At 28.9% G+C, this 17,023-nt stretch overlaps 1 protein-coding gene across 1 annotated transcript; it reads right to left on the bottom strand.

Moving 5' to 3' along the window:
• Positions 1-3,057: 3,057 nt before the first annotated feature.
• Positions 3,058-10,495, bottom strand: LOC123302705 (protein takeout-like). Its single transcript, XM_044885754.1, has 4 exons — positions 10,334-10,495; positions 4,203-4,434; positions 3,846-4,129; positions 3,058-3,256 (listed from the first exon to the last, which is right to left on the bottom strand). Exons 1-4 carry the CDS (start codon positions 10,407-10,409, stop codon positions 3,102-3,104), a joined length of 747 nt encoding a protein of 248 aa, XP_044741689.1. The 5' UTR covers positions 10,410-10,495; the 3' UTR covers positions 3,058-3,101.
• Between the last annotated feature and the right edge of the window lie 6,528 nt (positions 10,496-17,023).

Raw genomic sequence — 17,023 nt, 5'->3', positions numbered from 1 at the left:
TAACTAATATCTATAAATATCAGCGCTTTAGCGGCTTTTATAAAAATTCCTCTTTGTAAGTCAGAAGCCATAATCAAAACATAGACCTAATTCCCAAATTTAAGGACAGCCAATTTATTAAAAAATTGGGCCCATTTCATCCGATATTATGGGCATACAAAACATTCACGTCAAGGGCGATTGCTTGTTCAGGATCAATTCAGAATTTAGTACATGCAAGATATTAGCCTGCTGGGCCAAATTTTTGTGCTCTTTCTTGAATAAAAAATTTTGGCTAGTTAAAGTTATTTGTAAGTTTCTTTGATAGCAAATTAATGTCGTCTTTAAGATACGTTACCTGGTGTCAATTTTTAATGAAATCCCAATTTAAAGAATTTCTATTAATTTCTTGACTGAAAATAAAAATTACAATATTTGTAGCGGTTTGAATGTGTGCCCGCGTTAAATGAGACAGCAGCTGATTAGCCAATAGATTTCTGTGATTTGGTATATATGTTGCAATCAAAACCCATAACCTCCCGAATTGATTCGCACTAAAAAAAAGCCGTTCAGATAATAATTAAAAGTGGTTTTTAATTGGTTCTTTTAACCATTGTTTTAAACAATAATATATAAGTGGTTCTTGATTAAACTTTTCATAAGTTTAAAAATGTAAACGATTATCGAGACATAAGTATTCGAAATACTACATTGTGTTTAACAAATCCAGGTCATTTAATTCAACAAATAATTTTAAATACAAACAATGACAATGTTTGTACTATAGTCTTTTGTAACAGAAATACAGTATTTTTTTAGACAGTTAAAGAATCCTTAGACCAAACAATTCAAAATTTAGCTGCTAATTTGCACACAGATAGACTAATTTTGAAAAGACATGTAATTTTTCTAATTTTTAAAAAACTAATAGTATTCAATTAATAATTTTTAATTAATAACCCACTAAAAAAACAAGGAATTTAAGCGTTGTGACTAATTATTGAAAATTATATGTAAAACAAAGCGATATTTGACGGTGACTTATTTATTGTAGGAGTAAGTACAGGTATCGCTGCAATAAAAAACATTTTCCATACAGGCAATATTATGACATAAATGATGAAATCATTGTAAGAAAGTTCAAATTAATGGAAATTTTGCGGGTAAACTGTAATTTTTGTTTAAATAAGGCGCAATATTTTAGCGTTGGAATCTCGAATCATTTTTGTACACTGACCTGTAAGAGCTAAACATTTTTTATTATTTATGTGCAGAATCAAATTGACCGCTGTTATATTAATTGACCGCGGAAATATTAAAAGCTTTGTATATCACTTTGTAACGGACACCACAAGGATTACCACGCAACGGCTCATAATAGACCTTTTCATCATGCCAACGGCGCAAGTGCCGAGTTTATTTTTTCGGACTGACAGCAATTAGTTGGACTAAAATAGAATTTATTTGTTATTCATTTGATCACATTGGTTATAAATCATTTAGTCCGAAACAAAAGAGAATCGTGATTTTAAAATGAAAAGGTCTATACTACTAGTTTGAGTTTTCACACAACGGTTATCTCAATAATGTAATAAAATAGCCTGTATCATTGAATTTATTTATAGGCAATACTATTGCAAAAAAGTTTAAATCAGTCGGAGAAAGCTCAAATTAATAATACAAGCAACGAATGCTGTCAAGGTATTAAAACCCCAATGAAAGCGCAACGAATAAAAATTGTTTAACTTTATTGTAAGTTTTCAGTTCGAAAACTCGAGGTTCTGGAATCAATGACAAGTCTAAAGACAATGTGTATTATTATAATCAAGTCCTATAACACCGTTGAACCCTCTGTGAATATGTTAGAGTACAAACGATATATCAATGACTCGTGATTTAAATTAATTTTATAAGCAGGTATTATAACATATTTGACATAACAGTTGCATATAATCTAAAAAAAATACCTTATAGAAAGCAAATTTGACTTTTCTGAGCATAGGTTAATCTAATAATTTTAAATGTGACCAATAACGACAATTACACAATATATTTTAAGCTACGGTGCAATAATTGCACTAGCGTCATTTTCAAATACTTATTTGAGATATGTATCAATATACAATCTCGGATAATTAGGCTTTCCTGAAGAGACTAGATATAATATTATATGTTAATGAACTATATGCATCTGTTATTTTTATTTCATTAATGTTAAAATAATTTTAACTGTGCCCAATGCGACTTTTAAAAGAAGTATAAAAGAAATAAAACATGTGGTTTCAAGAAGAAATCGTTGTTATTGGATGTAACATTTTTTTTATTACTATGATTCCTATAACAAAAAAAAAAAAAAAAAAATGGGTAGGTAAACCTAATTTTTACAATTTTGTAATTGGTTTGATATCTAGTTCATGCCTACAAAAAAAAATATATTCGCTTCAAGTATTTTTTTTAAGTTTTTCATCTACAGTTTCATTTTTCAATTACAGTTTCGCATATTTTTCTATTTCCATTTTTCGAATTTCGTTTTGCATGGTATTTCATATAACAATCAACAAAAATTAAATTATGTATGGTTATGTAATTAATTATGTATGGTTATGGTAATAAATTGTTGGCTTGCCTTACAAATTTGTTTTTCCAACAAATTAACTTGATACCTATTTTTATTTGACTGTTTCAACTCCTCATTTATTTGACTTTGACTCTCGTGGTGCACCAACTCCATGCAAATATTATGCACTACACTAGCCCATCTCAACTATCTAAATTAACTTTAGTTGTGGCGGCGAGAATCGAACCCGCAGTTCTAGGTATATCTTGCACGAAATTAGTACATTTCAATCAACTGAGTCATCTGGAGTGGTATGCTTTCCTTTTTTTGTCTCGGTGTAATACATTGAGTGTAAAACACATTATTAACAACAATGCTTTGCGCTGCGACGTAACCAAGTAAATCGTAAAGATATGATGAAAATTTCGATATCCAAAATCGGATCTATTACAATAACAAGCTATATTGGGTAGTTAAAAATAAAAAAATAAATAAAAACCAGTAAACATTTGTATAAAAATAATATTTCTCATTTAATTTAACAATATTAATTTAATAATTTATACTAATTTGTTGGGAATAATTCATCGTAAGAGAAATTTTTCACAATTTCTTTTGCTATTTTCAATAAAACATCTGAAGTTGTGTCTTCTACAACTGGTTTTAATGCTTTAATGAATTCTCTTCTATTTTCATTCAAAGCTTGGTCAGTAACTTCACCTGCAAAATATTCAATAGGTATATATCAATCAATATATAAATTGGTTTCAATCGCATCACTTTGAGATTTAGTAATTTATAATCTGTTCACAAGAGGTCAGTAGCTAAGGGTATTGTGTTACAACTATATAATATAAATGGAAGGCTTAAATTTATATTTCCTCGCAATTTTTCATTGTGTAATGACATTATAATTAAATTCTTTTTTTAATAATTACTCAGTTTGACTGCAATATTAATCTTTTGACACTTCCAGACTTCCTTTCATTTTCTTTTATAATTGTACTAATGGCGTGACTTTAACATGTAATTAACGGGGATTATTAATTAACGAAGAACCAGAAACTAGAAAAAATCGATCTCCATCACCGCGACTTTCTGACTACGGCTAGCTCCCCAATTTTATTTATTTTAAAACTTATGTCCATCAATAATTCTCCAGGATAGGAATTGTATAATGTAACACAGGTTTATTACGCGTTCTCCCTTTGATGAACAGGATGTTGAGAAATTTGTTTTTGATTCTATTCACTCTTCGGAGCTCTATTCACTTTTAAAGTTTTAAGACTTAAAAATTTTCAAGACTCACCCAATCGTTTATCCCCGCCAAACAAATTTTCTAGATGTACTTCATAATCACCAATTTTCAATTTTAAGTTTAGTGTTTCAAAGTCTAAATATTCTTTACCATCTTTTTCGTATAATTTGCCTTTTAATACGGCATCTGCGTTGATATTTGTTGCCTTAGCAGTGAGTGGTCCTTTTCCTTTTAATGGAATGACTAAAATACGACCATTTACTTCATATGTTGCATCAAAATTTAATTCCGGTAAATAGATTTTTACATTATAAATTTGATTTGGAAGATCAACTCTGGAAAATATAAAAACTGTTTAAATGACTACTCCAAGGACACCAAAATAATCAAAGCAAAAATGAAACTTACTTTATATCTCGAATTTGCACTGTACTAACGTTATGTACATATACATCTTTGCCAACGGCATGGAAATTTTCACGACCAATTACTACAATTTCGGGAATGTATAACGGTTCAATTGATGGTACTCCTAGCTCTGGAATTCCGTCTTTTAATTTTGGTCGTAGGTTTTCTATGCTTTCTGCTAAACATTTTTCGAATTGTGGATCATTTCGTTTACAAACATGAATATAATCGGCTGTAACAAGAAAATTTAATAAATTATATTTATCAAACCGGTTGCTAGCGAAACATTTCGATTATTTCACTAAAGATGAAATTCTATATAGACCTATCATTTATATGATGTTGTAATATGAGACCTCACAGGTAGAGAACCGCAATTGTGAGCTGGTTTAGTGATGATGGATTAGGAAAAGTTTCGTAAGAATTTTATTATGGGGGTCTCTAAAAGGCCTATACGACAGTCTAACAGATCAGAACAAAACAAGTTGATTAAGCTTAACTTGCCTCAGTAAAAAATTGCTTTGAATTTCAGGTTTTTGTCAATTTGTTAATAAGTCGAATAACTTATTAAAATATAATGAGTGAAACTTAAATGATAGGCATTTATTATCATAGTTTAGAACGGAAGAATTGTAAGTATTAACTACCGTTTTAGATATAGTGAAACTAGTCTAGTCAACAAGTTTAAATTGTTAAATTATAGAAATAATGGTCGTAAAAATACGTTTTATGGCTTTGTTGGATTCGGAATGATGTCTAGAAAAATGCTTCAGAAGCGTTTTGCATTATTTATAATTTCAATTAACGCTGAAAATAGGTCATTTTTAGATGTTTCACATTAAAGAATTTATTACCGTTGGAAATTGATTTTAAAATTAATTTTTCAACAAGTACTAAGGCAGTTGTTAATTGAAAAACTTTATTGAATTTCCATCAAACTGAACAATTTTTTTAAATAATAGGTGTAAAAAAGGCTTCGTGGAGCCCTTATATATCTACTTAAAAAAATAACGTCAAAAGACTTGAAACAAAATATTAAAATTTTATACAAGAGTAAATTATTTTTCTAAAACGCTATAGTTTTTGTACAAGATACTATTTTTAATATTAAAAAACAAAGTTAAAAACTGCGTCTGCTCGAGTGCCGTATATTTTCGACTCAAATATGTTGCAAATAAGCCATTCATATTTGTATAAAATTATAAAATCAGCCATCTATTGCTTTAATTTTTGTAGGTTTATAAACTAATAGCCAAGCGATCTTTTGCCGTTAATTTATAAAAGAACATGCACGCAATCGTTCAATCACTGAATATTGCCTCAGTTATGTCTTACTGTTTGTTATAAATTGTTATAAATTGCACCTACAAATCGAAATGAAAATTATAATTTTTTTTGGGCCTCATGAAGTTTTTATATACATATTTAATTCTTAGAACGTGACGTTTTAATTATAAAAAAAAAAAAATTAATCACTATTAAAATTTTTTTTATACATATTCACTTATTATAAGTATATATGTTTTATTAATTGAACAAAATAAGAAACTATTTAAAAGCAAGTGAAAACAAACAATTGACTGACTTAGTTGTTGAAATACCATGTATAGACAGTGTTGATTACTCACGGGTAAACAGTGATGTTTAAGAAAAAATGTTTCAAACAAAAGTTGTTTATTTTTTATAAGGAACATTTTTTTCATTTAAACATTTGTTCTATGTGTAACGGTTTACAAGATGGATCCTACGGACCCAAGATCCAATTGACCTATGTTGCTCATTTACGAACTTGACTTCACTTTTTACGTCCTCTGCACGCTATAAAAATTTCAGCTAGATATCTCTTTTCGTTTTTGTGTGATCGTGATGATAGACGGACAGACAGACGACAGACAGATAACCGAAAAAGGACTAATTAGGTGATTTTTTAAACACCTATACCAAAATTTTTTTCGTAGCATCAATATATTTAAGCGATACAAACTTGCGACTAAACTTAATATACCTTGGTATATTTCATATACATGGTATAAAAATTAATAAATTATTTGTCATTTTTATTCAATCACCGCCCACTTTGCAATTCGTCATACGCAAAATAACGATTTTATTGTTAAACAAGGTCAGTTTATAAAATTAGGAAAATTAAAGCTTTAGATTGTAAACTAATACAATTGTCCAGTAACAAAAAAATTTTATAATGTTTTCCACCTGAAATGTATTTTCTACCTGTAAATAGAGACTGTGTATAACGTTCACAGCAGATTTTTTTAAACTTAAAATTATATTAAAGCCTTGTAATTTTTTTTTTTTCTAAAAGAATCTGAAAATCCATGCTATGTATTTAATTAAATAATTAGTTTGTAGTATTTATAATAAAAATTAATTATATGTAAAACGTGATTCATGTAAAATAGTATGGTCGATAAATTTTTACTTCCAGATAATAGTTTTTACATTGACGTAGTTTATACTATTGCAAGTGCGTGCACCCAAGAGAGGGGGATGGATTGATAAATAGAAAAAACTGAAAAATAAGAACATCATAAATTTTAGAACAGGTAGAAAATAACTTGTTTTTAGTAATCATTACAAAGATCAAACAGAATTAATAAACTTGTAAAGTTCAAATTTGCTATCAATAAAATGGGGAGCGGTTTTGAAAGCTCACAAATTACTACGTAACCTAATCCATGCTGATTAATTTCGTATGAATGAGATTGAATTCAGAAAATTTCTCCCTCTTCTGTAGGAGCCATGACTATGCTACAACGTTTGAATTTATATGCATTCAAATCCATCATTAACAAATCAAATTTTTTTACTTCTTGACGTTTGACAATTTAATATTTTATTTCTCTTTAAAACTTATGTAAAATGGTTGGTATTTTGTCATTTTATAAGAAATGTTTATTATAGATATTAAGTATTTAAGATTAGAAGCTTTCTGTTCATCTTATAAACTAATCAACGTGAGTCCAAAAGGAGAAGTGTCCAACTAAATTTTACGAGGGAGTTTACTGAATTAATAAGATTTAACAGATCAGATCAGAAAGAAAATCCGAGCCCGGGAGATAAATAAGTTCGACCCCTACTCTCAAACCATTTTTTATGAAGGTTGAGTAAATCAAAATTTTTAAACCCATTAATATCTAGCCCGACTCAAATCTTTCCCATAATGAACCCCGACTGTTAAAGTCACTTTGTAAATAACTGGACTCGTTTCTTTCTTTCCAGATTTCAATTAACAAAGTAGGGTTTTTGATTTTTTAAATTATTTATTTCATTGCAATTATGAGGACATTTCGGAGTTCTTATAAGAATTGTAGTTCGCAAAATTTTTTGGTATTTTTTCTAAGACTAAAAAATCATTATTCCATACGATAAATTAGTTTGTAGAAATAAGTCCCAATTTCGCTTTGAGAGTTTATGGTTTTGCTAGAGAAAAAATACTTTTTCTAGAGAAAAGTAAAAACTTGTTATCGGTTTTCATACAAGCGCTAAAGTCGGTTTTCATACAAAATTATTTGCAAATTTTTGCACTCGGTGTTTACTTTTTATGATCATAAAAATAAATGGAAAAATTTTGCTAGCTCTTCAACACTCGGCGCAAAGCGGTAAGTAAGGATGATACTTTTGAGCTACATTTTCAAAAAGTTAAAAGTGTATCCTTTTGATTGAATCCTATACTGTCCCGATCGGACTTTGTTTCGCAGAAATAAAGATATCGGAAATAATGAGAATTTTTTAAAAAATTGCAATGAATAATGGTAATTGGCTAGTGGAGGATGACTTAATTTTTTTCATCACTTCAAATTCTCACTGAACGAACCGAAAAGTGAAGTTAGTTTTCGATAATCCTCAGAAACATGCGAAATAGGAACGATTAAAACTCCTATTTAAACTATTTAAAAGAGGAAGATATAAATTAGTGACGTCATTACTCGGAATCACCATAGAGTTTATATTTAAAATCCTGTTTTTCCAGAAAGAGACGGACAACAATCTTTGAATGCTTATAATTCTTCGATTTTAATAAAATATGGGTAATGTGGCAAATTTAATTCCAATCAAATACCGTTTTCTGAACCGGTGAGTTTACATTATTTACGTTATATTTGAATATATACACGCATGTACAGATTTCATGGCTAAACCTTTAAAAATGGATTCACGGATTCTAACTTTATTAAAATACTTCCTTTACTACATATGAGGAAATAAAAAGATATTTCAACTTATATTATATGTGTTTCCGGAAATATGTGTTATAAAATTAATTTTAATTTAAGGTTATATAAAATATAGGTTATATAAAATAGGTTATACTAAAGTACTCTCGCTATTAACGCTGAAATTTGGTTAGGGTGAGTTATATTTCAGTTGCATTAGTTAGGCTGAACTTTTTTTGATGGTTGAGTATTAGGAAAATCATTAATGACGTCTAGCAGGCAATCATAATAACTAGAGCATAAAAAGAGTGGCCTATTTTTTATTAGACAATTTATTCATACACTTGAAAAGCGCTGTTGTAAATTACGATGGTTTTTTAATATCCATTTGTTTGTTTAATAAATGCTGAAAACCCATTTAAACATGTTATTGTTGTTATATTCTAAGACAAAGGTTGTCGCATGACAAAATGATTCTACCAAAAGGCTAGTATAGTACAGGGTGGCTAGCTAAGTTGGCTACATATGGAAAAGTTCTTTATTATAAGGTTTACGAAAAAAATGTATTTTTTATAAAAAGTTCTGCTTTCAAAAATATTAACAATCAGCTATTCACTTTTGACATCGAATATAAAGAGTGTTCCCATATAGAAAAAGTTTGATAGGAATGTTAGTGGTCGTTAATAAATGTAGACCATTTAGAACAGATAATAAGGGAAACGGTTCAAGAAATCACTTCCGAGATATGTAGGAGTGTATTTAAACAATTTTGTAAAAAAAATAATTACATGCATGGAATGCGAAGGTAGTTGAGGCACAAACGAACTGGCGATAACCGTTTAGGAATGAATGAGCAGAGCTTTTTAAAAAAAAATTTGTTTTGTAATCCTTATAATAAAAAAGTTTTCCATATGCAGTCAACTTAGCTAGACAACCTGTATATACATCGATTAATTAATAAAATTGGAAATTGTTAGAAGATTATTTTTTACATTACTTGAATAATATTTGGAATTAGCATTCAAATATTACCTTTCTAACAACATGCAATTTAAACTACTAGGTGCATTCAGCTATTAATAAACTTAAAACTTGCTTTTATCTCAAGTTTATACTAATTATTCAATTGACATTTAAAGTTTTCAAAATAACTGTCCAATTAATTGAAAAATTTTGCAAATTTAAATATTTGAATTTACCGATTTATAAACGTTTTTTTCACAAGGAAATTTATTGAACAATTTGAAGCGAGCTTTTATTCGATCACTTTTTTTGTTATTGTACCCGTGTGGTTTATATCAAAAGCAAAAAAAATTTTTAGTGTAACATGTATTTTATTTCCGAGTTCTTTTGCCACAGGCCCAAATCGCATTGACACAGATTTAAAATTATTTGCATTTCTTTATAGTTATTTTTTAATTTTATGGATAAAATTTTATTAAATTTTCAAAAATGAGTAATTTACATTTTATTTAAATAATCACTTATAGAATCACTTTCTTCTTCCTGGTTTTGGTTTGCGCGAAATAGCGTCGATTATATACATCTCTATAATCAATTTCTTGCACTAAGTCAGTTCAATAGACAATAATGCAAGAGCATTAAGTCTATCTTGTTCCACAATTGCACGTAAGTTATTTTTTATCCTTTTCAGGGCGGTAAAAGATCCTCTCTTGAAATACGTAGAGCAATATCTGCATTAGGATAAACATCTTGTAAATGCAATACATTACGTATGTATTGTGCCGAGTCACAAAATGCGATCTATGAAAAACGAAAACGAAAATGAACGTTGCCAAGACGTAGATAAAGTAGATCAAGCTCGTAAAGATAGAAGAATGGATGGTGGGATAGATATTAAATATTTTTGAAACGTCTCTGCTATTTTGAAATGTTTTTCGGTGTCAATAACTATTATCAATTTTTTCGAAATAATTTTTAAGAATTTTGAAAACTTACGAATCACAGCACTAGCAAATCCTATTATTACCAATAAATAAAAACAATTTAACAATTCACTATTTATTTTAACCATTTTTATTGTGTACTATAATTTTAGAAACAAACAAAATTTGATTCCAAACAAAATTATGTATATTTTGCAATAATACTGAAGGACAAAAAATTATTATTAACAATTAGTATTATTAATTAAAAAGATATATATTTAAAAATAATTCCCAACAAATTATGAATAAAAATAGGTAAATAAGTTTTGCCATCTTTTGTTTATATATTCAGTAGATTTTCACCCCCACTTCAAATAACATATTTAATTTTTGCATAGCTCGTTGTACCTATATTTATAATTGGGCAGGGATAATATATATGTAGATATATTATACTTACTGTAATCCTTGAAGTGATTTTCCAAATAACTTCCTTGCTTAGAGTGTGGTATAGTATTATTTAATACCAATGATAAATTAATTAAATGTATACTTAAGTAAATTACAATTCTGAGCGACTATTATGCATTTTTTGACATTATAATCAGTAGAATCTAAGTGTGGTTAAGTGGTGTTTGTTTGGGTCAAACTGTATCCTATAATTGATTAAGATACAGTAGAACCTCGATTAGTTAAAACCATTTTAAACTTTCTGTAAGTTGGCGAAAACAATCTCCATGTAGTTGACACAATCACATATGGACTAGACATGACAGCTATGTGTTCGTAATAGCCAAATCCTATATTTAAAGCAATCGCAAAGAAATCATATTTTGATTCATCGATTCGTTTTATTTACACGATTATATATTCCAACAAAGTACAATTCTATTTTCCATCAATAAAATGCATGATGAACGAAAATTAATCTCTTTCATAGCAGCAATGATTTTGTTTATTTAACTTCAGTCATTTTGTACCAATAAACATATTTTAAATTGAATCCCATTCTATTGCAAATACAAATATTTAGCTGTACTTGTTCCAATCATTAGGAAATTGTTTGTCAATCGTTAGAAGTATTTTTACTTTATTTCAATATGAAACGGACAACTTCGGAATGAGGTGAAACATTACTTGACGCTACTGAAGTTCATTGCCGATATTATTTGCTTAAGTTATATAGGCTTTTTATTTTAAGTAAAAGAGGTTTTCGTCTCTGAGAATAAGGAAAAAATTTATTAATTTGTAGAGGTTTTTACGTTGTCGGTGTTCTACTGTATTTTAGCTCAGATGGAAAACTAGGCGAAAAAACGCGACAAGTGTAAATAATAATAAATGTTGAACGATCCAATTTCTAAAAATTCTAAGGAAATTTTAGAATATTTATCCTGTATCAGAAATTTTGTGATTATCTCACCGTTAAGGCTTTACATGTGTGTTCTTACGTGTCTATTTTGACAACTTTTTGCAAAGTTATCAGTAATATGGCTTTCTCTCATGATGGCATCGAAAATTTTTTACTGCAGCCTTAAGGAATTGATGAATATACGTTTCTTTCTTATTCTTACAGAAAGATAATCGAATAACAAATAGAGAAATCATTTATTACAGATTAAAATTTTTTCAGTTTTAAACTTTAATTGCTTTCTTAGTTTAGTTTTCAATTACAGTGTGTAGCTAGATGAAGATAAATTAGGTACTAGTCTCTGCTTGATTATTGAACTTCTTATCGCAACTCTAAGATTTGTTATTTAGTAAGCCAAGATTGTACCATCGTGTTCGTAATATTAAGCTTTGTTTTGATAGATTTCGATGAGACGATAATCGTTTGATGGACGTTAATCATTACGCATAGCCATGCCGTGATAGGAAGCGGCAACCTTAGCTTTGTTTAATTATACATTACTCTGTATAAAATTTTGATTACATTAGGAAACTCAATGAGGGTAGACCGAACTAGGTCCCGGTCCATTGTGCAGAGTTTTTTTTGTTTAAAATCGATGATAATTCCTTTTTGGGAATTTTATGCCATTATGCAATCTTTAAAAAATTATAATAAAATGTTTAAGCTATCGATTTGAGTTTTTTTGTTGATAATAATTTAAAGTTGTCAATTGATTTTGATTGTATACTGTCATGTGTTGAAAAAAATTTTTTGTAATCGATGTATTAATTTTCTTTAAAAAAATCTTGCATATTACGCAATTTAAATTTTTTATGCGAAGCAGTGGACGTTTGATCTGTTTACAATATGTAACAAAATAAGGAATGTTTTGGTAAATTTTCCATGGTTTATTGATTTCAAGAATCAATATACAATTTTATTTAAATTCCCCTCATATACAAATCAAGAAGCCAAACTACATTTGTACCATAATGCCGACGTAATCTATTTTTATACCATGTATATATGAAATATTCATATAGTATATTAAGTTTCGTCCCAAGTTTGAAACCCTTAAAATATTGATGCTACGAAAAAAATATCGGTATAGGTGTTCATAAAATCAGCTCATTAGTCCATTTCCGGTTGTCTGTCTGTTATCTGTCGCCTGTCGTCTGTCTGTCCGTCAGTCATCACGATAACTCAAAACCGAAAAGAGATATCAAGCTGAAATTTTTATAGCGAAGGACGTTAAAAGTGAGGTCATGTTCGTAAATGAGCAACATAGGTCAATTGGGTCTTGGGTCCGTTAGAGATAGAACAAAAGTTTAATGGTAAAAAATGTTCCTTATAAAAAAAAAAAAAACAACTTGTGTTAGAAACATTTTTTCCTAAACATCACTATTTACCCGTGAGAGCGCAAATTATGCGCAAATTGTATAGTATTTGTCATGGCTATATCAGTTATATGTATATGTGTGACAAGTATGTATGTTTAATGTAACAGAGTAATCAACACTGTCTATACATGGTATTTCAACAATTAACTCAGTCAATTGTTTGTTTTTACTTGTTTTTAATGAATAAACAGGTTTTATTTTGCTAATAGTTATGATTTTTTACAGAAAATATTAAATTGTAATGGACATTTCAAGGTACCTAAAAATGTTTAGAGCACAAAATGATTCATAGGCACATGTGAACATGCCATGACTTCAATCATTTTTTTTAAATATAAAAAAGAGTTTTTGATAAATAGGACGATTTATATGTATAGGAAAATAATAAATTATCTATTTTGTTATAACTAATAAACAAAATTTTGAAAAGAAAATTCTAGCAACAAATCTACTTCCTTCTTACGAAATTAAAATTAATATTAGTAATTTAGTTCTGCGTTTTTATACCATGCATATATGTCATATGCAAGGTATACTAGGTTTAATCCCAAGTTTGCAACGCTTAAAAATATTGATGCTACGAACAAAATTTTGGTATAGGTATTCATAAAATCACCTAATTAGTCCATTTCCGGTTGTCCGTCCGTCCGTCCGTCTGTGGGCACGATAATACAAAAACAAAAAAAAGATATCACGCTGAAATTTTTACAGCGTACTCAGGACGTAAAAAGTGAGGTCGTGTTAAATGAGCAACGTAGGATAATTGGGTGTTGGGTCTAACAAGAATATCTGTTAGAGATAGAACAAAAGTTTAAATGTAAAAAATTTTCCTTATCAAAAAAATAAACAACTTTTGTTTGAAACATTTTTTCGTAAACATCACTGTTTACCCGTGAGGGCGCAAATTAAGAGAAATTGTATAGTATATATTATATGGGAATATTAGTTATGTATGTGTAACATGTATGTATGTGTAATGTGACCGAGTAATAAACACTGTCAATGCATGGTATTTCAACAATTAACTCAGTCAATTGTTTGTTTTCGCTTGTTGAATAAAATTATAACGTCTGTTTACAATTTATATTACTTATACATATTATTTATAGGTAATTTATCAACTAATTTGTTGATTATGAATATACCTATTAATTTCTTAAATTTAATAGCTTGTCAGATACTTTTTTGACAAGAAATCGATCATAGGGTATGGCCAATTCATATTTCAATGTTACAGCATCAGAACCCATGTTGAAACAAGTGAAATTTACAAAATTTTTAAAAGCAAAGACAAATGTTTCGGGTGCAGAACCCTAAATTCATATTTGAAACATATCTTAGAACACTAAATTACCTTTCAATCGATTATTTAAATCCATTAAATTATGTTTCAAACGAGACAAAAAAAATCAAAATCAGTTCATCCGCCTAGGAGACAGACAGACACACACACACACGTAGCGGTCAAACTTATAACACCCCCTTTTTTGGTTCGGAGATGAAATCATAGTAAAACTTAATTATGGTAATAACATACTGAACAAACAATTTGTCTTTAAATATTGCAATACAGAAAATTATCCAATAGAATCAAAAATAATTAATAAGATTAAATGACTTTGTTGCACATAGTTTTCAAATATTAAATTTATCTTCAAATTACGTACATTTATATCTATTGTCATTATACCAAGGTTTCAATAATATATAAAACTCATTATTCTGAGATTTTTGTGCGCGAATTACACAGAATTTAGAAAAGATAATGTTTCGATTAGGTCTGAATCGAGTCTAAACTCGAATTAAACGTTTTATGGAAGTATATTGACGGGTATATATGACGACGAGGAATTGGAACTATATGTATATACAAATACAATAAAATTAAAACAAAGTTGGAAGAATCAGGTAATATCTGTATGATAGTAGCTATCTTAAACCGATGCGATGCCTCTATAGCGCACACAAATGAATTATTTTTACTTGCTTAGAACTGAATAATGTTGATGATATTAGCTGAAATTAAGAACATATATCTGAAATAATACTGAAGATCTATTCATTTATGCAATTTTTCTAATATTAGATCTGCATATTTGAAATGGCAAATGAACCACTGCTACAATACTTTGGAGCTACTAATTATATCCGGAAAGTTTAGCTATTGATAACATAGAAGATAAAATTTCCCATTTATAATACCCAATTTGTTTTCATTTTATCAATTCCTGTTCGTCATAGTTGAGTAAATACATTCAAATTTTCCATAAACAGAGTACAAAATAAAGACTACTAAGTTAATATTACAGAAATCATACTGCGTGCTTACGTATATGCACTCCTCTGGCAGAGCAATTTTTTCGTTTCGGGATTTTTACAGCATTATTTAAAAATGAAAAAGTCCCTAAAGATTTAATGTGATTAAAATAATTTCGTCAAGAGAGGATTTGATAATTTTGCGTGAGCACGATTACGTTATAGCTGTACTATCGTAGGTAAGCAGATGATGCTCCACGATAATATATCTTTCGCCAAAACTTTTTTATATAATATAGATTAATATTTTATACATATACTTGTGTTACTTCTCTTATATCAGTATTTCTGCTTAAACTCTGCTGTATGAAACTCGGAGATAAAAAATTGAACTTACTTCTGTGCGCAGTCTAGTCATCGGTCGTTGCGTAGTTTTTTCTGGGCATCAAACTGTCTAAGTGATTGAAAACAATTGAAATTGTTTTCAATCACTTTCAATTGATTGAAAACAATAAAAAAACTGCTGTGTGTTGTACAAAGTACCCAACGACCAAGGACTAGACCTCACCTAGATAGGCGTCTTTGTTTCTAACCCTCTCCAAGCCCGTTTCTCGTCCTTATATATCCACCCAATCAACACTATTTACATGTTATATTATGTATATTTTGTGAACTAAAGATAGGTGAGAGCATTCAAGCATGATTATTATTTTTGTTATTTTAGTGATTACTTAGTTCGAATCCAGCAACAGTCACAAAATTAAAAAAAAGTTTATTTGCATATGTAACTCGACTTGTCTACTATAGAGGAGTTGATTGGGTTATGGAGTGTTTAGCCCTTGCATTCCCAAGTGGAATACTATTACAGAAAACGGAGATATTATCGTAAACTATATATAAAAGTTCAAGTTAGAATTTGACTTAGAGGTGATTAGAGGTAAGTAAAAATTCGGAACTCAATCTTGATAATGCATATTTAGGTAGTTACAGTATCAGGTAAAGTGGGGTTTTTCGCTATAACCTTTATTGGTCCAACATATATCATGTTTCAATATATAACGGCATCTATGAATAATAATAAACGTACCGTCTATTTCCATACGGAGACAAATTGGTTCAATGGTTAAGGTGTGGAAACGTAACAGACAAACAGAGCTACTTTCACATTTATAATATTATTGATTAATTTTTGAAAATTCTATTAGCAGTAAAGAAATAAACTAACAATGTAAAAGAAATAATTGTAATTTAATATTAATAGTCAGTTTTAAAGTTTTTAATAATATATCTTGTGGTTGGGAAATTTTATTTTATACATCGATGGTAAAAAATATGCTAATTTACCTAGAGTGTCTCACCAGATATGTCAAATTTTTATATTTCAGGCACCCCGAGTAACGAGTTTGGACTGATTATATAACGAATTTCCCAAAAACTCCAAGAGACGGCGGGAATACCGTTCACCCTGGGCATCAGGTACTTCATAGACAAATTCTGTCGCGATATTCATATTTAGTAACTGCCAAAATCTCCGTATAACAAGTTTGAAATCATTTTCATCACTATTAACCGAATTGTGAATTTAGTATATTTACGGTCAATTTAAAATGCAATTATAACATGCATATTATTTATGTAAATTGCATATTTTTAATTTCTTATAAAACAATTTAGATGACAAAATTTCCTGACGCTCTAACGAATCAAATGCAGAAAA

This window comes from Chrysoperla carnea, chromosome 1 (genome assembly GCF_905475395.1).
Source record: "Chrysoperla carnea chromosome 1, inChrCarn1.1, whole genome shotgun sequence".
Lineage (NCBI taxonomy): Eukaryota > Metazoa > Arthropoda > Insecta > Neuroptera > Chrysopidae > Chrysoperla > Chrysoperla carnea.
The sequence above is the reverse complement of the archived record's forward strand: the minus strand, read 5'-3'. Positions and strand labels throughout refer to the sequence as shown.